The following is a 26604-nucleotide window of genomic DNA, read 5'->3' on the forward strand; positions in this document are numbered from 1 at the left end:
AATCTTATTCAACAATCACTGATTAAATTTATAAATGATTAATGATTATCCAATATGTCATTTTTGCAAAGAGTGAGGGCCGATTTCCCTGAATTTATTTCACACCATGACAATTTTCAAAAAGTCTTAATCTTCATTAAATTCATAGTCTCACAGCTTCATGAGTGTACTTTAAGGTTCTAACAATATTATAGCGGAATTAGAATATGTAATATAAGACTGAATGTCTAAAGAAGACTACAATTTTGGGTAGATTGAGTATGTTCTGCTAGAAATAAATTTTGCAACAAAAACCAAATTCTACTGAAAACAAATCGATTTTTTTTCAGATACAAAATAACCATGGTTCGGCTTATTATGTAAGATTTAATAAAAACTTGAATAATTTGTGATTTGTGATTTAACAATACATTTTGATTGCATGAATTTGTGTGATATTAAAATGGTTAAATCATTAATGACATGAGTTAGATTCTTTCATATGTAATTCTAGTAGAGTTTAACACCCGTCGGATTTGACACTGTGTGTGAATGAATTTCAGTGAAAATTGACATCACTCCATTTGAGTATGTATCCAAACATAGATAAAAGGCCATGCAAAAATAAAACCAAAACAAAACTACTGTCGGAATTAAACTGTTGTTTTATCCTTTTAGAAATAAACTGATTCGTTTGAGCAGTGACTTTCACTAGGTATATTTTCTTTTACCGAGGTTTTTGTTTTACTTCCAAATCATTGCCTTGAAACAAATATTTAGACAGTTTAAGGCAAAGTAATGCTTTTTTTATGACATGTTCACATGTATTTGCACTATTAGCAACATTTGTTTGCACTTAAAATTTATCTTCTCCAGGTAAATGTATAGTTTTTTGTGAAGAAAGTTTTATAAAATAGGCAGGATATTTTCACTTTGTGCTTATTTCAACCTTATGCCAATCTAGCCGGAAACGAATGCCCTGAAAAAAACCCAATAAACTTCTTAAATAAAAGAACATATTCCTGACTTTCACAAAAAAAAAAAAAAAAAAAATTAAAATAATGTAGGTCAAACAAATGTATAAGAAAAAATAATTTTTTATCTAAAAAATCATTAACGTTAACTAAATTTTGGGACAAACTGATTTGTTGTCAGTTTTTGAAAGAAACCGCTCTGCAAAAAAACTGCTGTTTTGTGTATCAAAAAGATTTGATGTTGTAAATAAGTAAACTGAAGAATATCGTAACTGCCTTTTTTGGTGCTCTATAAAACAAAATTTAATAAGGTTTTATAAGGCATTTATGGAAATTTTGAATTTAAAGGGAGATACATTATTATTGCCACAAGTATTCAGTTACCAAATCTTTTATTTTTCAGTTGTTTGGATAGTCACCACAATCTATTGTCCTCAAAATTATCATTTACATGAGGTGTTTTCAATGAAAACATATGAGATATATGTTTATTAGGCCAAAAATCCAGGAAATATTACGAAATAACTTATATGTCAGAAAATGGCTTGTTTATTACTGTTACTCATCTTAAAAGTCACTACAAAATTGATCGTTCGTTGCTCGACAAATCTTTACAATAATAACAATTTTAAAAACAGAAAGACAACCATAGGGGATACTCGTGATCTTTCCTGGAAAATGTGACAAAGTAAGTATTATGATTTTAGCTTTTTTAGCTGGTACAAATTTTCTGTTTTTTTTATACTACATAAAGAACATGTATGGAGTGTATGCGAGTAATACACTTCCAAACGATCAAATAAATAGAATAACCAAATTTTATTTGATTAAAACTACAGGGACAATTTATGCCTAATTTCACATTTTTATCTAAATAATAAAAAAAATCAAGATTTTACATTTTGGTGTAAAGCGTTCCTTTGCCACAATTCCTATAAATATGACGACTTATTAGGCTATAAACGTTTACAAGATAGAGAATTGATGGCGTATAAAAGCCTTCTACTACTATATTTGGTCACGTGTTAGTACTTTGTCTTGGTAGATCTTTATCAAAGGATATTATGACATGAAAGGTCACAAAATAACGTTTTCCCTGAAAACGCAACATTTTGGCTTTTACAAATGAGCAACTGACAACCACAGAAAAAGAACTGAGATCATGGCTTTCTGCATGAAAATTATTGTTTAAGCACTTATTATAAAAGAAGATTCTAATACAGAGTATATATCTCCCAGTTGATAAGATATTCCAGGGCTTGTATTTCTTATCATGATTTCTTGATAGAGAGTTGCTGCTCACAAGGAAGCTATTAAACCAAGAGTTCTAAGTGATGAAGTAGAAATCATCCCTTCGTAAATTTTACGGACGCCATCACGAGTTGGTTGACCGTTATGGAATAACTATTTCACAGATGGTTACGGGTATGTTCCAAATGTCGTAACTACAATCCCGTCCCCTTTTCCCCGAATGCAACCTAGCAAATTATACTTATTACCGGGTTTGTAATAACATGAGCAACACGACGGGTGACACATGTGAAGCAGGATCTGCTTACCCTTCCGGAGCACCTTAGATAACCCAAAGTTTTTGGCGGGGTTCGTGTTGCTCAGTCTTTAGTTTTTTATGGTGTGTTTTGTGTACTATTGTATGTCTGTTGGTTTTTTTTTTCTTTTTTAGTCATGGCGTTGTCAGATTATTTTCGACGTATGAGTTTGAATGTCCCTTTGGTATCTTTCGCCTCTTTTTTCTAATATTTCAATAATTTTATTCTTTGAATATTTTGATCCTTTATAGGTCATATCGATCTTAAATATGATTTTTTTTTCAATTGCAACAATACTAAAACATTGAAATTTAGTGTTTTACATTAAAGAACAATAACTTTAAGCGCATTTGGGAGATACAAAGAGGTTTAAATGACCCTTCTCCTTTTGTAGTATTGAAAAAAAAATAATCACAATAAATAAATAAATCCAGGAAATTGTTGATCATGTGTCAAATGTTTTTTCCAGACATGATATTTCACCTTATAGCAATGAATTAAAATGAAATTTTGTAAAACAAAATCATAATATTCTGTTTGAACTCTGAAATTGTTGTCAATAGATTTCAGGCAGATTTAAGTATTTTTTACAATTTTCGTTTTTCAGTTATAAACCATGTAATCAGAACTGTCTGCTAACAGCGTTCGTACAATACAGGTCCATTATGATTCGCAACTATTAATTTGTCTTTCTTTACATCAAACGCGAGCCCAAAAGGGATTCTAATTCCGTCAACTGTCCCAAGCAGCTTTCTTACTTGTTTTCCATCCGACGACAATACAATTATAATATTATTACCATATGAAGCAATATAAACGTTTGAGTCTTTATCTACAGATATTCCTCTCGGAGAACGAACTGATTGATCTTTGTATTCCCACTTCTTCTCTCCAGTAACAGTATAGCATGATACGGTGTTGTTTGATCTATTGGTATAAAATATCTTGTCTTTGGATGTTGTTACAAAACTCCACCCGGACAAGGTATCGTCTTTAACCAAAGTAGAAGAGCGATTGTCTGACACTTTTACTTTCTGTATACCTGTGCCAGTATTACAGCATAATAAGTGGCCATCTGCGTAACATATACCTTGACAGCTACTGGTTGTTTTTATCATGCTTTCAATTTTTTTTGTTAAAATGTTGATGATTTGAATTTGATTTGAAGATTGAAATGAAACAGCGACTGTCTTGTCATCGATACAAGTTACATCTACTGGGTTTTGATTTGACAAAGGTATGTCACTATGCAAGGTTCCATCTTCCTTTAAGATCAGAAGACGTATTTTGCCGTAGTCTACTAGGAAGATGTCTCCCTTACTAGAAAAAGAACACCCTGTGACACATGTAAATTCAAATTTTCTTTTTAATGTCATTTTGATATCATTGACAGTTGTAGGTGGTGCATGATGAAAAGTTCGAATCTGTGCTTGTTTGTCTTTCTCTGTCTGTAATACCACCAATGGAGAATTCGATTCAACAGATATTGAACCGAATGAAGTAACAGTAGACAATACGTCGGATAAATTGTCCTTAATTTTACAGTTCAAGTCTATCTTCTGTAAACTACCGTCCTCAAATAACGACTGCATAAATATTTCGTGTTTCTTAATTTCTGTTTCAACCATTTTACTTCCAAGAAATGCTTGTAGGTCTGACGCATATTCTTTGATAGCTGACATATTAGTTTGCAAAAGATCCATTTTTTCCGTATGTTCAGCAAGTTTGCCCAAGAAGTCTTCTATTTGTGATTTAACTTTTTCTTCTGCAGCATATAGATCCTGAAGTATTAGTTGTTCTAAGCTGTCTAGGTGCTCGTTAATTTTATTACGGAGCTGTTTTATTTCATCGTGAAATTTCTGCCTTTGATTCTGGATTTCAACCAGATTTTGTGTCCGATCTTTAACAACCCTCTCGAAATTCAGTTTGATATCTTTCAGATTCTGATCAAGACTTTCCAATAAGACTGAAGTCTTTGCTGTCTGTATGACATTCTCAAGCGATAATATCCCAACACAATTAGCATGGTTGGACTGAATACACAGTGGACAACTGATACTTTCATGTTGCGGACAATAATTCTTGAATTTTCTGTCATGCTGTGAACAGTATGGTGATATATTGGCTATCGAGGGAGGTAGTTGTTTATAATTGTCGACAGATATTATATCATGGTTACGTAAGGCCTTTGATGCACTGTGATACTTCAGGCATTGGGAGCATAGTCCTTCGTCACATTCAGGGCACCAGTAGTCAGCATTTGTTGTCGTGTGCTGAGAGTCACAAACACCACATGAAACTGTGCTGGATGATGCCATTTAAGTCTTGATCTGCTGAAAATAAACGTGATTTATATATCCCAGTTCCAGTTTCCTCAAACATCATAACTGGTCCGTTAAAATTGATAATACTTATTGGAAAACAAAGGTGTTGAACAAAAGGATAAACCATAGTAAATTATGAATACATGGCGTTGTCAGTTTATTTTCGACTTATGAGTTTGAATGTCCCTCTGGTATCTTTCGCCTCTCTTTTATACATCATTTATGCCGATGAATTTGATAACAAGAAAAACTTGATCAAGATTTTTGAAGTTTTAATCTTCTTCTCTGAATTTGGTCTCATTTAGAACAATACCATTGTATAGTACAAATATTATTACATCAAAAAATTTAGAACAGACATAATTGTCGTGTCTGAAAGCATTATATATAATATTTACTCAATGAAAAAAAACTCTTTTTAGAGTTGTACATTTTTGTTATTAGTTTTTCTCTAATTTTCATGCTTTTTTCAAATTTCTCGATCGGTGTGGTAAAAATATTGCTCATCTCTAGAGAAAACTTTGTTCTCGGCAAATGATTGGTCGAAATTCAATTATGACGTGAAACTTTCTTGCTTTCTTTTGAATTTCCTGTTCTGACGTCATGTAAAAACGCGACCATGTCTGATGACGTCGCATATAAAGAACACAACTTTCTGCAAATCTAAAAAAAAAAAAAAAAAGGACAAACTATGTTTAAATATCGTCTAAAAATCATTAGAGAAACATATTCTACCACTTTATCTCGTGTATTACGATATTTCTCTACTCTCAATAGTTAAATTTAAGTTACTTCAAAAGCTCGGCAAGCCTTAAAATTTTACTGTCTCGAGTGGAGAATTACCGTAACACTCTTGATGCAGTAGTGGGATCTATATATCTCCTCTAGACACTTTTGTATCTGTATAAAAAATTGACAGTTACTAAAAGGTTTATGCAATCCACAAAAATGCATAAGTTTATAAGGATGTCGATTTCAGAATTTAGATCCTTTCTCACACTTTTGGGTTAGATGAGTTTCAGTCATACAAGCCATGTATACTCAAAATGCACAAGAGCCTATAAATGACCTACCGATAATACATATTCAAGGGCCATAAGCTACCAATTAGTTACAAAGATAAAATCTGATTTTATTCAATCATTAATGAAAGCAGAATATAGAAATAACATTTCGTTATTAGCAGTCAGTTTGGTACAATTTCGTCAATATAAGCTATCAAACACCGCTGATGTATTATTCAATGTGGGAAATCTAGTGACCGGGAACAATAGATGATTCACTGTTCTTATGAAAAAGTCGAGACAATCAATATTAAAACAATGCCGGTGACGATAATGATCAAAAGTTATATCTAAACAACAATCGCTCATTTTAAAGAAATTATTTCTTAAACTGTGTTATCAAAAATACACATGCAAATACACGAAGTTTTATGTTCAGCATTTATCGAGATAATTTGCATTAGTAGATTGCAAAACTGAAATCTAAAAAATGTAAATCTTTGCTGCATATTGATAAAAAAAATAATTGGGAAAAAAATCATGTACATACAAAATCTAAAGATCTTTCAGGTAACCAATTTTCGGAGTGTTCCACAAAGTACTTAGCATGTTACAATTTTCCGAAATATACCTTTTTTCACATCTAAGTTTTCGAGTACACCGGTCTGCTCTTGTCACGTGTCCATTCAACTTTCAATATAGAAATATTGTCTCTTCGTGAAAATAGCCATTTAAAAGTCTGTCTGTCAAGGTTAAAAAATTAAAGATAAATATTTTTATAAAGTTTGTTATCCGTTAAAAGATTTTTTACTATTTTTCATGCAAACAAAAAAAGGGTCGTCTCGATTTTTGTACATGTATTTGCGGTCTGTTCGATCTGTTCAAAATTTACATCGGGATAAGGTCCGTTTGGATTTGCTTAGTAACTTAATTTCAAAAGTGTTTATCTTTGCTGCATATCAATCGTTTCCTTTGAAAAGTTCTCCCTGAACTCCTCTGATCTAGCTGCATACATATACGGATAATTGGCATGTTCCAGAGAGTTTAACAGCCAGTTGAAAAAAAATTGAAGTCGATACTCCAGGAATTTATTTACATCGCAACATTTTAAACCAATTCTACACCAAGCTCCTACAGCTTGCTGTACTCGTCGTTTGCTAGGAGAGAAATGATAACATTAAATAGAAATTGAGTTTTTATTTTAAACTTGTTTTTATTTTTTTATATTTTTACTAGAACGTTTTTTCGTGAATTTATCATTGATAACACTCTTGCGAAAAACGGACAAATAATGAAAAAATCAAGTTTTCAGTGTTTACAGGGGGTGACTAGATTTCCCACTGATTGACTTGCATGTCAATATTACAATCTCAAATGAATTTGTTTTCATGCAACCTTTAATATTTATCTAAGTGAAGATCGGTTGCGCATATTTCTACCACCTGGTTCATTCATTAAAAAGAAAAGAATGTCAACATCGAAAAGTGTAACAATGACAACACCAGGAATAACAGTTTCGTTGACTGATCCGGCCAACAACAAATAATTCTTATACAGGTAAAACGATGATATACATATATTTTAATTTATAGCATGAAATCAAATAGATCTATACAAATCGCCATTATTTAATTACACGTGCTTGCCTTACTATTTATAAATCAATCGGGTTATATGACCGTCGACAGTCTTTTGATATCATCTCGATCGATAATTAGAATACCACTAGTCTAAAATACGCACACCATTCTATACATTACAAGAGAGTTAATTGGTGCACGCATCAAATTTTTGGGCCGGAAGTACGGAGGTTTTCGGTGTAAAAATGTGCAAAATGCTTATATAAACAATCTGTATATTGAGTTGACTTGAATCCTCAATTGCCAGAACTGTTCCAATCCAATCAATTAGTTAATGATTATGCTATAAAATATTACTAAATTGTACAGTTGATGAAATGGAATATCATTTAATTCATTTTCAAGTCTTGATTTTGAAACTCGTGACTATCAAAGTTGCATCTACTGCGGACAAATTTTTTTATTCCTCGTCTCAGATATGGACTTTAACGCAGCCTTTCACCTCATTTACTCATTTACTCATCCATGAATTTTATGTCAAGATGACTTATTTTTCTAGGACCCTCCTGACTATTAAAGACGCATCTACTGACAAAATATTTTTTCTCCACGAGTTGTATCTCAGATATGGACTCTAACGCAAACTTTAATCAGTCATTCATATATGAAATGTAGGTCAAATTGACATTATTTTTATCAGTACCCCTTGGTTATTCAAGACGCATCTATGAACAAAATCTCATGAACTATGACTTATACTTCCACAGATAGACGGACTTTAACTTTGTGATGGACAGATGAAACACTATATCCCTTCCCCAACTTCGTTTGACAAAAGATATAAAAATCTTAAACCAAACAAATGTCAAATTATTCCTCTCAGTAAAGGTTGAGAAATCCTCGACAAAATGTTTTCATTTCTATTCGGTTTTGGTGAAAGTTTGAAGTATCAACAAATAGACATTTAAATATATGGATGTAGCTTTGTATGATATTTAACAATGAATTCTGCTCAAACCGATGTGAGGGGTCAATTTGAACTTACTACCAGTTATGAGGAATATTGCTCATTGTTGAATGCCTCATAGTGACTTGAAGATTAAGGACAACAATAAAAACGTTCCATTTTGGGGTTTTACCATGTATTGATATTAATATTGTCTCATGTACATTTACTCCTTATCCCTTCATATTTTCATTGAGTATACGACAGACTAAAAAACTGCTTACATACTACAACTAAAAATCAGAAAGTTTCAGACCGTATAGCAAATTATTCTCTTCGTAACAGCTGAGAAATCCTTGACAAAATATTTTCATTTCTGTTGGGTTGCAGTAAAATTGCAAAGTATTAACAAACACCAAATGGAGATTTGAGAATGGCTTGAACTTTGACCTTTCTTTGTGAAAAACCCGCGAAACATGGGAACATGTTACCTAGAAAGTAAAGATATCTTTATAATGATTATTTTTCTAAGTGATGAAAACTGTAAATATAATAATCAAAGCAGAATATAGAATAACTATTTTGAGAAAAAAATACAAACTATAAATCATCTCCCATGTTCCGAGGACGAGTTGTTGTAAGAACATGGTACCTTGTTTGAAAATAACCAGGTGAGGGAATTTACGCAAATATGAGTCACGCATTCTGTGCATAAAAAAACAATGAACATTCATTGTTATAAATATATTTAAGTGTTTTTAGCATCTTCTTCTTTTATAAAAAATAATAACAAGAGGCTGTCAAAGTGACAGCAAACCGGATTTTCCTGCAGAGGTCGAACCCTGAACAGTTGAGCAAGTATGGACACTACATTTAAGCTTAAAACAGCTCTGAATTTGGATTGTGATTGAATATTTGACACAGCATAGGTTTGTGACACAAAATGAATGTGGTCAAAGAAGTGAAATATTTGAAATTGGACATTTAAATACCTAATATGGTCCAATATCCAAAATCTAAGTACATATTAGAATCAGCATATCAAAGAACCCCAATAATTCAATTTTTGATGAAATCAGACAAAAGTTTAATTTAGGACCCTTTGGACCTCAATGTGGACCAATTTGACAAAGGAGCCCACAATCCAAAATCTCTAAATACATGGTTAGATTCAGCATTTCAAAGAACCCCATAAATTCAATTTTTGTTGAATCAAACAAAGTTTAATTTTGGACCCTGATTTTGACCAACTTGAAAACTGGGCCCAAAAATCTAATATTTGAATACAGGTTTAGATGCAGCATTTGAAAGAACCCTATATATATTTAATTTATGTTGAAATGAAACATTGTTTCACAACTGACGAGTAATTTTATCCATAATATTTTCTGTGCAAAGGGAAATAACTCAAACTGGATAAATAGTTCTCTAAAATAAGATATGATGCAATTTTTCAAATTATAATCAATAATATAATAACAACAACCAGTGATGACTTAGTTCTCTAAAATTAGATATGATTTAACACTCAAACTGTGTTAGAATCAGCATATCAAAGAACAAAAGAATTCAATTTTTGATGAAATTAAACAAAAGTTTAATTTAGGACCCTTTGGACCTCAAAGTGGTATTATCTTATTAATAATGAAAAGCTTGACCGTTTACAAGTTCTTTAACAAGAGGGGGGTGGGGGTGACCACAGGGGACTCGCCTTATATTTCATTTGATTTGTTTTATTGTCCCATACAAGAATATATATGGTTTCGGGGTAGGGATCTTTACCTTTACAAGTTTCAAAAAGAAAGGGGGTGGGGGTTACCCCAAGGGACTTTCCCTCAATTTCATTTGATTTGTTTTATTGTCCCATTCAAGAATATATACGGTTTAGGGGTGGGGATCTCGACCGTTTACAAGTTATCAAAAAGAAGGGGGGTGGGGGTGACCCCCCTGGACTTCCCCTATATTTCATTTGTATTGTGTTATTGTCCCATACAAGAATATATATGGTTTAGTGGTGGGGATCTCGACCGTTTACAAGTTCTCAAACCGGAGGGGGGTGGGGGTGACCACAGGGGACTCCCCTTATATTTCATTTGATTGTTTTATTGTCCCATACAAGAATATATATGGTTTAGGGGTGGGGATCTCGACCGTTTATAAGATAAAAGCACATTCTCAAATTGAAGGGGGGGGGGGGGTAAGAATATTTATGGTTTAGGGAGACTTAATTATCTACAAAATGTCTAATAATGAACAGTAAATTTCAAACTTCCTTTATACAGTCCTACTAGTAAATTTCAAACTTTATATATACAGTCCTACAGATCTTATCAGGAAACTGAAAATTTTCAAATAAATCTGTCACTCCAATGATTATCATATGCTAAGATATAACCCAGATCTAATTAATAATATAATAATGTAATTAACTTCAAAATGTCTAATAATACAGCTTATAATCATCACCACTTAGGAAATAGAAAATTTTCTAATAAATCTGTCACTCCAATTTTTATTATGAGATAAGACATGATAACAAGAGATAAATATTTAAAATTTCCACTTTTGGATATTAAAAATGGCGATAACTCAAAAAGGAGAAATAATAGAATCTTGAAAATTGAACTAGACCTTCATTAAGTCCCAGGTAACAACATATATAAATTTGAAAAAAAATGTTAAAGCGTTTTCATGATTTTGTGCAGACACTGTTTGGCAGCCGCCCTTCCGCCCGCCCAGCCGCCCGCCGTACATCCACATTTTAATAACCGATATTTCCTTCGAAAATCCGGTTAAAAATGTATTTATTTCAATTACCTAAAATCTTTAATTTTGCATATATACAGAAAGTATAGGTCCGCAGATAATCATGTAACAATCTCAAACCCATATCAAATGATGGACCGGCTTAGTGCCGGCCCATAATAACGAGTTCATACATTGTTTAGTGAATATTTTGACTTTTTGTATTTTGAACATATTTTAGTGTGTGATAAATCAAAAATCAGAATTTGGGTCAAATCGGTGAACATTAAATTGACACTTAAAACCCCTCTAAAGATCATAACATTAAAGAATAACGAAAGAATTACAAAAAAACGAAAACTGATTTGATGCACCAGATTTGCTTTAAGTAATTTCATTTTTCAATAGCAACGATATAAATCAAATACTGTAATTAAAAAATTTGCAATCAACTCAAAGTTAAACTTAACTTTGAGGCTAAATATGGGCAGCTTAAGAACGCCTCTTGGACACAAAGGATAATCTCAGAATTTAACCAACTTAAACCTTTAAAGTATTATTTTTGACGGAGAAAAGAAGACTTCCATAAAATTATTGTAGAAATGGCTATATTCAAGTTAAACACAATTAGCCATTTAGAAAACTAAAAAAGAAATTGAACTAATTGGTCCTGTTTTGTTCAAAAAAAGAATGACTAACGTATATACAAGTATCTTGTCTATTCAAGATATTCAATTTCTTGATTGACAACATATTTGTTACGTTTGGAAGACATGTTTGTCAACAAACAATCACAATTCCCATGGAAACAAACTGTTCTCTTCTTATTGCAGACTTGTTTCTTTATTCATATGAAGCTGACTTCATACAGGAGCTTCTCCATACATACACTGACTCCATATTGAATATCTGTTTCACAACTGACGAGGGAAATTCCAATTGTAATAACCACAATCCAATCCTCCTCTCCTCGAATGTGAACTACCGAATTAGACTTATCATCAGGTGTGTACTTACATGAGCAATACGATAAGAGCCACGTGTAAAGCAGGATCTGATTATCCCTACGGAGCACCTGAGATCACCCCCGGTTTTTGGTGGGATTCGTGATTCTCAGTCTTTAGTTCTCTATGTTGTGTTTTGTATATTGTTGTTTGTCTTTAAGTCGTTTTCATATTTTGCAAAATCAATGTAAGTTTGTTTTCGATTAATGAGTATGAAAATTGGTGTCTTTTGCCTCTCTTTTAGAACAAGTCGTGTGGGTTTGATTTAGTTCTCGATTTTTTTGTTAGCAATTATAATCATTGTTATCCATAGACCGTCTGGCATGGAAAAATGTTGTTAAAGGTTCCGTTGAATTCTGTGTCTCCCAAAAACTAATTCCATTTAAGAGGGATTGAATGACCTTTTTCGGGAATTTGGGATTGAATGGAAATGGGGAATATGTCAAAGAGACAACAACCCGACCAAAGAGCAGATAACAGCCAAAGGCCACCAATAGGCCTTCAACGCAGCGAGAAAATCACGCACCCGGAGGTGGTCCTCAGCTGGCCCCTAAATAAAATTGTGTACTGGTTCAGTGAAAATGGACGTCACACTAAACTCCAAAACATATAAAGGAACTAAAATTAAAATAACATAAAAGACTAACAAAGGCCAGAGGCTCCTGACTTGGGACAGCCGCAAAATACGGCGGGGTTAAACATGTTTTGTGAGATCTCAACCCTCCCCCTATACCTCTAGCCAATGTAGAATAAAGAAACACATAGCAATACGCACAGTAAAACTCAGTTTAAAATAAGTCCGAGTCCGATGTCAGAATAGGTAACAAAAGAAACTAAGCAAAATGACAATGATACATAAATTAACAAAGGACTACTAGCAGTTACTGACATGCAAGCTCCAGCCCTCAATTAAACTGATTGAAAGATTATGTCTTCATCATATGAAAATCAGGTACAATCCCTCCCGTTAGGGGTTTAGCATCATACCATCATAAAATATACGAGAAGAACATAACTCGTATCATGCCAACAACTGGTTTTAGAATAAATGTGTTTATTTCCGATGCAAAGACCCTATGAGTGAATCAATATTAATACCAAAATATGTAATCCTTAATGACCTGACAACAGTATCGTAACTATATTCCTTCCGAATAGGTCTGTTTAAAGGTTTGGTTAGCTTTTGAGGTGAATGCCTACATTTTTGTGCTTAGTAAAGAATATTACCATAAAATATTGGATGTGAAATACCTGAACGTATTAGATGTCTGCATGTTGATTTATATTTACGAATGATGTCCTTGTACCGATGATAAAATTTAGTAAATGTTTGACTAGTTTGTGCTTTCGAAAACTCTGGTGTAATAATTTTTCAGTAATACAGAGATTTCTTTCGTTGAAATCAAATACGTTGTTACATACACGAGCGAATCGAACGAATTGAGATATATAAACACCATAAGATGGTGACAAGGGAACGTCACCAGCTAACAATGGATAATTAACAATAGGAAATGAAAAATCATCTCTTTTATCATAAATTTTGGTATTAAGCTTCCCGTTAAAGATATAGATATCAAGATCCAGGAAAGGGCAGTGTTCATTGTTAGTATTAGCTTTATTTAAAATCAGTTCGGCAGGATAGCTATTTAAATCGTCGGGAATTACGGTTTTAATCATATCGTGATGCGGGAATGGACACAATATTTTCACGGAAATTCGGGATGTGACATTTATATTCTCGGAAATTCGAAATGAGGGAACACGACCTCTCCTACCCCCTCCCGTTTAAGACTTTGTTTTGAGAAAAGCCACGAAAGCCAGTCGGAGTCGCATGGCCTTCAAATGAAAATGAGACCACGTCGACAGGATAATTTTATCATGAATGATACAACCAACGATTCCAAAGTTATATCCTATCCAGTACTATCTGATTAAAAAATATAGAGATCATGTGCCCATGTTTTGCTTAACTTATAAGCGAACATTACACACTTGATCTGTAGGTTAATCAGACTGTATCCAGTAGTAAGTGTCACTTGACACTAGAACTTGAAATGCCGATAGTAATGTTAGATGGCCGATATTGGACGACATGCATGGCCGTGTTAAAACTTATGTACAGTTCAAATAAGTGAAAAACGGAAAGATTTCTTTTTAATTGAACAAGATATTCAAAATAGTCAAAATTTTCAACACCGCCACATTCTTTATGTGCCTGTCCCAAGTCTAGAGCCTGTAGTACAGTGGTTGTCGTTGATTAATGTATGTCATTAAATATTTTTCGTTAATTGTTTTTGTTATAAATCAGGCAGTTATGTTACTGGTTTGAATTGTTTCATGTCGGGGCCTTTTATAGCTGACTATGCGGTAGGTTGTTTTTCATTGTTGAAGGCTGTACGATGACCTATAATTGCTTATATCTTTAATTTGTCATTTGAACTTTCTCTTTGGTGCAGATATATCTCATTGGCAATCATACCAAATCTCCTTATTTTTATATAAAATGAAATCTGCATTTAAATTGCGTTATTTCCTATTCTCAGTCTACATACAGATATGCAATAAATGCACATTTTTACTATTTCTAATTGTTATCATACATTTTTGTGCATTTCTATTCTTCATCATGAAAAATTCACAGACAAGTTTTAGTGTCACCTCTCTGGTCTCTGTAAGATTGATTGGTTGCTGCAATTCCTAAATGTACAGAGCCATGTTTTTTGTACATTAAGGACAAACAAATTAAGCAGTATATGATATGAGTATGCACTGCAAAGTGGCTCGAGCGGGATAGATGGGCAGAGAAACATCGATTGCCACTGAGAAATAAAGGAATATTGGATAGGTACATAACTTTGGCATGGCATCAGGCCACCCACATAAAATTTCAAGAGATTTTTTAGGAATTATTTTTAATTTTTCAGAGTAAAAGCTAAATTGATAAGATGCTTCTATAATGTCATCTGAATTTCTATCTGCTATTAAAAAAAAAAGAACTTGAGACTGCAAGGAGCTTGTATTGCTAAGGTGGTATGTACAAAAAAATAATAAACAATGCAAGAAGACTACTTGTGCTGAAAGGAAATTGTGTTGGCAAAACAAAATCGGTCTTGCTGATAATTTGAGCTTATTCAATTTCTCTATATCTTTCATTGTTTTCAGAGTTTAAAAAAATGGGCTGATTGGGATTTAAGGGCAACAAATCCAGTAAGGGGACTATTGCCAATTTAATTCCTACTAATTTTATTTTAGATCCTGTGTTGCTCATTATGTTTGCTATTTAAAGTTTAAGAGTAAGTTAGTTTAGTTAAGGGTGTTAAACGTCCTACAAATCTACTATAGTTTTACACACACAATATTAAAAAAAATTTGTAAAATTCATCATTCAAGGACAATAACTCCAACAAGCAGTTGGTTGACTATTTCGGTCATGTACACTGATTTGTTGATCTCCTTTTACTTAACATTTTTGCTCTTAAAGGTTTCTCTTTTTCTATTACGGTTTCTGCAAAAAACGCTAAATTAGGTAAAAATCTCTATTCAAGGGCAATAACTACCTATAATGGGTCAAAGATTTCGGCCATGTTGATTTTTTTGTAGGTCTTATTTTGCTGATCATATTTTCTGATTCCAATTTTTCTTATTCTACTATATAACTTCGAGAAAAGAAACACAAAATGGGTATGACCATGAATAATAACTTGAAGATATATTCCTTTAGTCGGTCATTTTATTATGAAAGTTTCTTTATATCGATAACAGTTTTCAAGATAATGACCAATACTGCGAAATTTGCTGAAAAAGGACATTTTAGGGACCATAGTTTCAATATAGGTTGTCTCATTTTTGCTAAAACATTAATTTTACACTAAATAGGCTTTTCAGCTGATAATTTTTATCTTATACAAAACAAAGAATGTGGGATATCCATTCATGGCACAAAATCAGTACATGCACAGCAAAAAGCACACAAAAAGCAAAGGAATAACGTTTTTATTGCTGTTCTTCATCTAGTACTAGTTAGTTTTGCTCTGTACTAAAACTGCTATAATTTTTTTTGATATAGACCTTTGGGCCAGGTGAGCTAATTATATAAATCGACAAATACATGACCTACTTAGAAACACCACAAAACGACAACAGTTAACTCACACTTCTCAGAAAACTTCCGATAAAGCAACAAGAACCTCGACAAGCTGGGGTTGAAATCCGGATAACTATATGTTTGTGTGAATATTAAAGCTATGTGAGGCAAATTGAATGTAATTTGTTTTACAATATTTTACCAGGCTGATTTAATGAATGATATGATGAACCAGGACGGTTAAAAGTATAAATAGATATGTGACGACAGACTACACGTGACTATTATAGTATTGATGAATTCATAATCAAGAGATAGAATATGTCCGATTTAAGTCATATGTATCATGCGTATCTCATGAAGGTTAATATAGAAGCATTGGTGAATAAAAGGAGATCACATTTAGATTACTATAACACCAATTAAATACAACTACACACTTCATATTTATAAGGATACAATCAAATGCGAAAATGAAAAAAATACCCCCCCCCCCCCCCTTCGCACAAAGAGAACAGAGAAGCAAACTTGTTTATACTAAATATCTCTGAAAATATAAGAAGTATAGTCTTAGTAATGCTAACCCCCTTGACAATATTTTTTTTTTTTGTATTGATTGTTTGTTGCAACGGTGAATGACTAGAGACAAATATTTCATAAATATTCAGAACGAGAAACAAACAAAAAAGTAGTAAATTTGGGCAGTAAATAAATAAATGATGATATGTGGGAATGCAGCAGAAGTATTTTGCTTTGGTGTAAATCATAGAGATTTTTTGCAAATAGAGTTTAAATAACGTCCAGAGAGTGTTACACGTTCCCAATATAAGGCATCAGAGTTAAAGCCCCAATTCCGATTGGACGTGGCTGCGTATTTATATATCTAGTACAGCCAAAACGGCAGTCGCACTTAGGCAAAACATTCACTGGAGAATGGGAGGAGAAGTTCAGACATTACCACATTTCTATACCCCCATCAACCCTTGAGTTTGTTTTTCTCCAAAAGGACCGGTATAATGAAAATATGAGAAGAGACATTCCTGTCATCAAACAGACGAAAACGGTGACTATTGGAGTACACCGATGTCGTCAACATATCAGTGGCAAAGCATCTACTTGGTTAATGAAACTATCGGGGGCTTACAATCACACACAACTGTATCGACCTGATGCTTAAGAATATATGATTAATTCCATTACAGTATTGGTAATCATTGTTTACGTCCGGAATTTGTCAGATCAGAAATCAAGCTCTGACCTATTTTTTATGCTTCATTTATTCATATAAATTGGTTTAAGGATTCCGCAGGCTTGATCGCCTCATCTTAAGTTTAAAGCCAGTTCAGTTCCCTTCATATGAAATATAGCACATCATCTTGCGGTATGAAATCGTATAATAAGCTGATGAAATTTTAAACTTGATCTCACAATTTGTATTTTTCACAAATATCTTTTATAGACACAAATGAAAAAGGAGATAACTATGTATGTGATGGGAAAATGAGAGAGTAACCAATCGACACAAACATCCAATACACTGGGTACTTCTGAAAAATGTTAGCTGCTTACATCTATAAATTTAGCTATTTCTACTGTTCGTTATGTTTTGTAATTCACTACTGACGCATTAAAATATTTTTCCCATCTTCCATTTTTCCTTGTAGTGCTTTAAAAGACGTCTTGAACAAATATTTCTTGCTAATCGATTCTTCTCTTAATGATATTGCTAAAAGACAAACATTTACTTGCAGGAATTTGATTTTGAAAACGCTTATAATTAATACAATAATTATAAAGAAGACACACTGATCATTATCTAATTTTTTTTATTTTCTTATGAGGCATTGTATATCATCTAATGAAAACTTTCCAGTCTGAGTAAACGTTGTAATGTTGATAATCTGGGGATTAAAAACCTCATAAAAGATAAAAAAAAAAAATAAGCAATGAGTCCAGAAAGGGTTAAATTGCCAAAGAATTAGAAAAGGTACTATATTTCATATATAAGCTGGCCTGCAGTGACATGTACTGGTGAATATTTACTTCTATGACATATACTTGTGAATGTTTACTCCAGGGTCATGTACTTGTGAATGTTTACTCCAGGGACATGTACTTGTGAATGTGTATATGCATGCATTAAATCAACATAACTTCTTTATCAATTTTATCACTGATTTAAATATTTACAGACTTGTGAGGAAGGTGCCCCGACGACTATATATTGGGCTATCAGTGAGGATATACAGGGTGGTCAAGACATTATTATATGGATTGTAAGAACTATGAACACCCTATGCACAAAAGTAAAGAAGCTTACGATTAAGGTTTGTGTAAGAAGATTTTGGAGTTCTACCATCAATAGGAACGCGCAAACTTATTCAACCATCATTGAATTTATAAATACTTAAGGATTACCCAAAATGTAATTTTTCGCAATGAGCGAGGGCCGATTTTCCCTTAATTTATTTCACAAAAGGACAATTTAAAAAAAATCTTTTTTAATCCTCGTTAAGTTCATAGTCTGACAGCTTCATGTGTGTACTTTAAGGTTTTAACAACACTGTGGCGTAAATCAGATATATGTAAAATAATACTAAATGTCTAAAGATGACAACAATTTGGGCAGATTGGTAGATTTGGAGTAAATACTGCTAAAATGAATTTTGCAACCAAAACCAAATTCTATTGAAAGCAAAACAAATTTTCCCAGATACAAAATAACTACGATTTAGGCCTTTTGTGCAAAATTTCATAAAAATTTGTATAATTTGTGATTTAACAGCCCATTTTGATTGTATGGATTTGGTGAAAAATAAACAATGACAGAGTTTGAATCTTTCATATGCAATTCTAGTAGAGTTTTTAACACCTGTCGGATTTGACACTGTGTGTGAAAGAATTTCAGTGAAAATTGACATCACTCCATTTGAATATGAATCCAAAAATAAGTAAAAGGCCATGCCAAACCTAAACAAAACAACTATCTGAATTAACTGTTGTTTTATCCTAATAGAAATAAACTGATTCTTTGAGCTATGATTTTGACTAGGTATATTTTCTTTTACATAAGTTTTTGTTTTACTTCTTAATCATTGTCTTGAAACAAATGTAGACAGTTTAAGGCAAATTATGCTTTTTTTAAATAATGACCTTTTCGCATGTATTTGCACCATTACGGCAACATTTGTATGCACATAAAATTTATCTTCTCCATGTAAATGTATAGTTTTGTGTGAAGAAGGGTTTATAAAGTAAGCAGGCTATTTTCACTTTTTTGCCTATTTCAAGTTTATGCCCACATAGCCGGAAATATCACTAATTGCCCAAAAAAAAAAAACAAGAAAATTTTAAATTTTAACATCATCGTAAAAAAAACATAATATTCCTGACTAACACAACAATAAATTATTTTGGTACAATTATTCAGTATTATGAATAATGTGACTTTTAAATATGATTTTTCGGTCATTTATGAGTATCTTATTTTTCATTTTTCAAAAGAATGTAGGTCATACAAATGTATAAGAGAAATTAATTTTGTATAAAAAATCATAAACGTTGTCTAGATTTAGGGACAAACTGCTTTGTTTTCAGTTTTTGAAAGAAACAGCTCTGCAAAAAACTGGTGTTTTATGTATTAAAAAGGTTTGATGTTGTAAATAAGTATACTGAAGAATATCGTAACAGCCTTTATTTGGTGCTCAATAAAAAAGTTTGGATAAGGCATTTATAGAAACTTTGACTTTAAACACACTTGGTATCCTGACCCGAAATCCGCGGCGGTATCCTAATCCTGAGGAGCAATTACACTTTGTTAAGGTAACACAATACCGAATGGCATATCTCCCGATTTCTAAACTTTTTGGCACACCTATCCTTTGAATCCAGTTATATCGGAATATGTAATAAAAAATAAATGGGGGTCACCATTTTTGTTTTCTTGTAATTTTCATAGGAAAACGTAAATTTTTTGCGACAAATTTACATAGATATATAGGGAAAATGGATTTTTTTCGACTTATCTTTTTAGATTTTTCAATGGATGGTTATGTTCTTATATACGGAGAAAGACTCAAAACTAACATAATATCCAGGTGTGTATACTGAATTCGTGCATGTAAAGAAACTCATATGTCACCATCCTTGTTTTTGAGATAAATGGCTTCAAAGTTGATCGATACGCTTAGAATTTGACCGAAAACGTGTGACATTATTGAATACAGAAGAACGTTATTCTTACTAAGATGTCTTGAAAAAAAAATATGTATGGATCTAAATGGTGTTTATTTTATTTAAATTTCCCCTGTCGGGTTTCGCAAATTTCCTAGTAATTCAATATCAATTTCTACTGATTTAATTTTATTTCGTCCAACACAGGGAAATTTCACTCACATGAATTAAGATTAACGTGAATTTCGTGTGATTTTCACTTCAAACTAGCTTATACGGGAAACTCACGTGAACTGATTTCACACAAGTTTCACGTGAATCTTATGATAATTTCATGTAGAAATCACATGAATTTTGTACACGTTAAATTCACGTGAATTTTCAAAATACAGTTATTTAAATAATATCTAAATTTTCAAATTTGATAAAAACTATGAAAAATACCCTTTTTTTTGTAAAATTTCACGTGCTATTCATTCATCTTTAACTTCACCCTACCATACTAGACAATGGTGATGCAACCAGTAAATCCATGCATAAATAAAATACTTTAAAAATTTGATTAAGTAAACAGTGATGGTGACAATATATCTTTTTGAATAAGCAGTTCATAGTAGAATGTTAATTGGGAGATCTCAAATGTAAGCAAGCTATCATCTACGTCATTTGGTCTTTGATGGAAAGTTGTCTCATTGGCAATCTTACCACATCTCCTTTTTTCATAATGGTTTGAGTGTTCTCCTGAGATACAAGAAGTTTAAAGACTTTAACAAATATGAAACATGTTACTGTGATGATTAAATTCTGGCTATTATTGTGAACATATGATGTTATAATTTGATAGATTTTATACTTGCTTTACTAAATATACTTATCAACTTTCCAATTCAAGGGACCAACGAATCTTTACTAAAACTACAAATTAAGTGAAAAGATACTCGTCCATCATGCATTAGTCACGATTATCTATATGTTTTTGGTTTTGTTTCGTTAATTGTCCAGCTGTTGCTGTCTTATTGTATATCCCACCTCTCCATTTATTCACAAAAAGAACTAACAACACTTCTTTTTTACAAACATACTTGTATACTTGTTATAAAAACTCCTTATAAGACTGTGAATACCCTCGGGCTTTTCCCGACGCCTATGTGAGCAATATGTCCCTCCCAAAAAGGCAACTTTGTTTACCGTCTTTCAGTGGTTTTGTGTCCCCACTTTAGGAAAAGGTGCGTTTTTCATCATCTGTACTTGTACATTATGTCCAACTCAAAACACCAAAAACACACCCATCCCCGAATACACAGGCGTAAATTAACATGAATATAAAATCTATTCAGTTTGTTTCTGCCGTTTGAATAAAATAGGTTAATGAAACTATATCTTTATAATTTGTTTGTAAATTTCGAGAAAATAATTTAAGAATGGAAAGTTGGTCGGCCAATTATCCAGGTTCAACTAGTTTTTTTGCCAACAAACTATTTTCTGTATGAGTTTCAACGTCTGCTTGTATGGTGCTTTTTCGCCTAATTCTATCCGTATTCTTTTCCAAATAAATTTCCTTTTTCTATTTTGCTAGCGGCGTTTTTTGGCAACCGTTTTAAAACGAATGGGTTGCTTAACGGAATTGCATTACTAGTGGTACAATTCCATGTATTTTCACACATCATCCTGCGTTTCTATAAATTGGATTTCTACTTTCAAAACAAAATGTCATCGGGATAAGGCGTGCATCATAAATAAGAATTTATTGCAAAAAAACAACCATGAATAAAAAAACTCAATATGATATACATAAAAACATATATAGATAAATCGTACAAATGCTTACTTTTTAATAGAAACAGAATATTCAAAAAGTTTATTTTCAAAGGTAAAGAATGAGCAGAAGAATTGGCGGAAAGCGACGAAGCAATCAATGTCAAATAATGTATTGCCTCAAATCTCTCGGCACTCTGCATCTATACTAGGCAAAGTTACAGTCAAATATGTTTACCAAAAATAAAAGGATTTTAATGATGTAATCATTTCAATTAAAGTACAGCGTAGGGCCTACATATATTGTGTTTTCCCATTTTTGTTCTTTCATATGAATCGCATCTGTGTACAGTTTTTGTTTTGTGATTGAATATGATAGTATAGAAAGCGACGCTAAAATAAAGGTTTTTTTAATATATAATCATATATATTTGCATATTTGAAATAAAGAAACATTTATCTTTCAACTATTTTATACCAGACTGGGGCAAATTGTTTGTTGAATTCTTTCTAAGTTTTTAGAAAACATCAGGTTTTACGTTTGCCATCAATTTCATGGATGTCGACAACAGCGGAAACGATAACTCGTGGCGTAACGTCATTCGATATCGTGTAACCTTAAGTACAATCTGGATCCGATTCCAACGGATGATTATCGTGTTTAAAGGAATATGAATTATTATTGCCGCAAGTATCCAGATAGTGAGATACCAAGTCTTTTATTTTCATTTTTTTGGATAGTCACCACAATCTGTTACCCTCAAAGTAATCATTCACATGAAAAGGTTTCAATGAAAACATATGGGATGTATGTACATTAAGCAAAACCTCCATTAAATATTACGAAATAACCAATATGTCAAAAGAATGGCTTCTTAATTTCTGTTATTCATCTACAAAGTCACTACAAATTTGGTCGTTCGTTGCTCGACACTAATAACAATTTAAAAGCAAAAAGACAGTCATAGGGGATAATCATGATCTTTGCTAAAATACGTGAGACAGTAAGCATTCTAGATTTTTCGCTAATACAATTTTTTTGTTTTATGTAGTTACATACAGAACATACATATTAATTAGGCTATAAACGTTTAACAGATAGATAATGATGGTATACCAAAAGCATTGTGACACTATAATTGTCACATAACAGTGCTTCGTCTTGGTAGGTATTAATCAAAGGATATTATTACATGAAAGGTCACAAAATAACGTTTTCCCTGAAAACGCAACATTTTGGCTCATATAAATCAGCAACTGACAACCACAAAACAAATGTATATCGAAGAACTACGCTCATGGCTGTCTGCATAAAAGTTACTGTTTTAGCACTTATTATGAAAGAAGATTTTAATATTTCTACAATTTTACTTTGTGAATATTTGATCCTTTATAGGTCATATCGATCTTAAATTTTAGATTTTTTTGGTTGCAACAATATTAAAACATTAAGATTTATTGTTTTACATTAAATAACAATATCTGGTGATATCATATCTTTTAAGCGCATTTTGAAGATGAAAAGAGGTTCAAATTATCCTTTTATTGTAGTATTGAAAAATAATCACAATAAATAAAAAAATCATAGCAATCAATTGAAATGAAATTTTCTAAAAAAAATTATAACGTTCTGTTTGAATTCTGAAATTGTTGTCATTTCAATAGATTTCAGGTAGATTTTAGTATTTTTACAGTATTTCTTTTTGCAGTTTTCCACGTAATCATAACTGTGTCCTAACAGAGTTCGTACAATATAGGTCCACAAAAATTCGCAACTATTAATTTTTCTTTCTTTACATCAAACTCGTGTCCAAAAGGGTTACTAATTCCGTCATCTTGCCCAAGTAGTTTTCTTGCTTGTTTTCCATCCGACGACATGACAAGTATACTATTGTTACCAGATGAAACAATATACACGTTTGAGTCTTTATCTACAGATATCCCCCGCGGAGAACGAACTGATTGATCTTTGTATTCCCACATTTTCTCTCCAGTCAATGAGCAGCATGTAACTGTATGGTGTGAGCTATTGGTATAAAATATCTTGTCTTTGGATGTTGTTACAAAACTAAAGTTTGACAAGGTTTCGTCTTTAATCAAAGTAGAATAGCAATAGTTTGACACTTTTACTTTCTGTATACCTGTGCCAGTATTACAGTATAATAAGTGGCCATCTCTGTAACATATACTGTAACAGTGACTGGTTGTTTTTATCCTGCTTTCAATTGTTTTTGTTAAAATGTTGATGATTTGAATTTGATTTGAATTAGGAAATGAAACAGCGACTGTCTTGTCATCGATACAAGTGACATCTGCTAGGTTTCGATATGACAGAGGTATGTCATTCTTCAAGGTTCCATCTTCCTTTAAGATCAGAAGACGTTTTTTGCTGATGTCTTTTAGGAAGATGTCTCCCGTACTAGAAAAAGCACACCCTGTGACATGAGCAAATTCTAATTTTCTTTTTAATGTCATTTTTAAATCATTGATAGTTGTAGGTGGTGCATGACGAAATTTTCTTATATGTGCTTGTTTGTCTTTTTCTGCCTGCATTACCACCAGTTGAGAACTCGTTCAACAGATATTGAACCGAATAAAGTAACAGTAGACAATACGTTGGATAAATTGTCCTCAATTTTACAGTTCAAGTCTATCTTCTGTAACCTATCATCCTCAAATAACGACTGCATAAATATTTCATGTTTTTTAATTTCTGTTTCAATCATTTTACTCCCAAGAATTACCTGTATGTCTGACGCATATTCTTTGATAGCTGATATCAAGGTTTGCAATAAATTCAATTTTTCTGAATGTTCAGCAAGTTTTCCCAGTAAGTCTTCTACTTTTGATTTAACTTTCTCTTCTGCAGCATATAGATCCTGAAGTATGTTTTGTTCTAAACTGACAAGGTGCTCGTTAATTTTATTACGGACCTGTTTTATTTCATCGTGACATTTTTGCCTTTGATTCTGGATTTCAACAAGATTTTGTTTTCGATCTTTTACAACTCTCTCAGCATTCATTTTGATATATTTCAGATTTTCATCAAGACTTTCCAATAAGACTGAAGTCTTTGCTGTTTGTATGACTTTCTCCAGCGATAATATCCCCATGCAGTTAGCATGGTTGGACTGAATACACAGTGGACAACAGAGACTTTCATGTTGCGGACAATAATTCTTGAATTTTCTGTCATGCTGTGAACAGTATTGTGATATATTAGCTATCGAGGGAGGTAATTGTTTATAATTGTGGACAGATATAACAACATGGTGTCGTGAGGCTTTCGATGCATTGTGATATTTCAGACATTGGGAGCAGAGTCCTTCATCACATTCAGGACACCAGTAGTCAGCATTTGTTGTCGTGTGCTGAGAGTCACAAACACCACATGCAACTGTGCTTGATGTTGCCATTTAAGTCTTGCTCTACTGAAAATAAGACAATTTCCATTATTCATATTGTAATTGCAGTTTGTTTAAACAAGGATTTGTATAGTAAGTATACAAGTCCATTTTTTAACGTGGTTGATTTATATATCCCAGTTCTATTTTCCTCAAACAACATAACTTGTCCCATAAAATTGATAATACTAATTGGGAAACAAAGGTGTTTAAAAAAAGGATAAACCATAGTAAATTGTACATCATTTAGGCCTATGAATTTGCTTACAAGAAAAACTGGATCAAGATTTTTGAAGATGTAATCTTCTTCTCTGAATATGGTCTCAATAAGAACAATGTCATTGTATGGAACAGATATGATTACATAAAACAATTTAGAATTGACATTATTGTCCTGTCTGAATGCATAATATATAATGTTTACTCCATAAAAAACACTTTTTAGAGGTTTTTTTATAAGTTTATCACCTCTAGTCACTCTTGTATTGACGATAACTAAATGGTATATGCTATCCACAAAAATGCATGATTTATAAGGCTGTCGATTTCTCACACGATTTGGTTAGATGATTTTCAGTCGGCAAAGCAATGCTTACACAAAATGCAAAGGAGCCTATTACTGACCGACCGATAATGAACATTAAAGGCGCATTAGTTACCAACTAGACAAAAAAATTAAAAATCTGATTTTATTTTTTGTTTCAAACATTTATAAAATAAGAATATAGAAATAATATTTCGCTATTAGCAGTCAGTTTTGTTCAATTTCGTCAACATAAGCTAAAAAACATTGCTGATGTATTATTGACTTACAAGACAATAATTCAACCTCATTTGAATCCGTATTCATGCAACTCTTAATTCTGACCTTAGTAGCGATCGGTTGCGCATGTGTTTACCATGTGGTTCATTCATTTCAAAGAAAAGAATGTCAACATTGAAAAGTGAAACAAAAAAGACATCAGGAATAACAATTTCTTTGACTGATCCAACCTACAAAAAATAATTCTTATAAAACGATGATATACATATATTTCAACCTGTAGCATGAAATCAAACAAATCTATACAAATCGTCATTAT

At 32.4% G+C, this 26604-nt stretch overlaps 1 protein-coding gene across 2 annotated transcripts in view; it reads right to left on the reverse strand.

Moving 5' to 3' along the window:
- Positions 1 to 2623: 2623 nt before the first annotated feature.
- LOC127735316 (transcription intermediary factor 1-alpha-like) overlaps positions 2624 to 26604 on the reverse strand; it is an 82990-nt gene continuing 59009 nt past the window's right edge. Inside the window, exon 2 of one of the 2 annotated variants that reach the window (XM_052245464.1) lies at positions 2624 to 4830. In XM_052245464.1, the coding sequence (XP_052101424.1) occupies positions 3136 to 4818 (1683 nt within the window). In that variant the 5' untranslated portion in view covers positions 4819 to 4830 and the 3' untranslated portion in view covers positions 2624 to 3135. Of the gene's footprint in view, positions 4834 to 26604 lie in introns of both variants that reach the window. The other variant, XM_052245463.1, reaches the window with a different exon arrangement.

Source organism: Mytilus californianus, unplaced genomic scaffold, assembly GCF_021869535.1.
Source record: "Mytilus californianus isolate M0D057914Y unplaced genomic scaffold, xbMytCali1.0.p SCAF_3, whole genome shotgun sequence".
Lineage (NCBI taxonomy): Eukaryota > Metazoa > Mollusca > Bivalvia > Mytilida > Mytilidae > Mytilus > Mytilus californianus.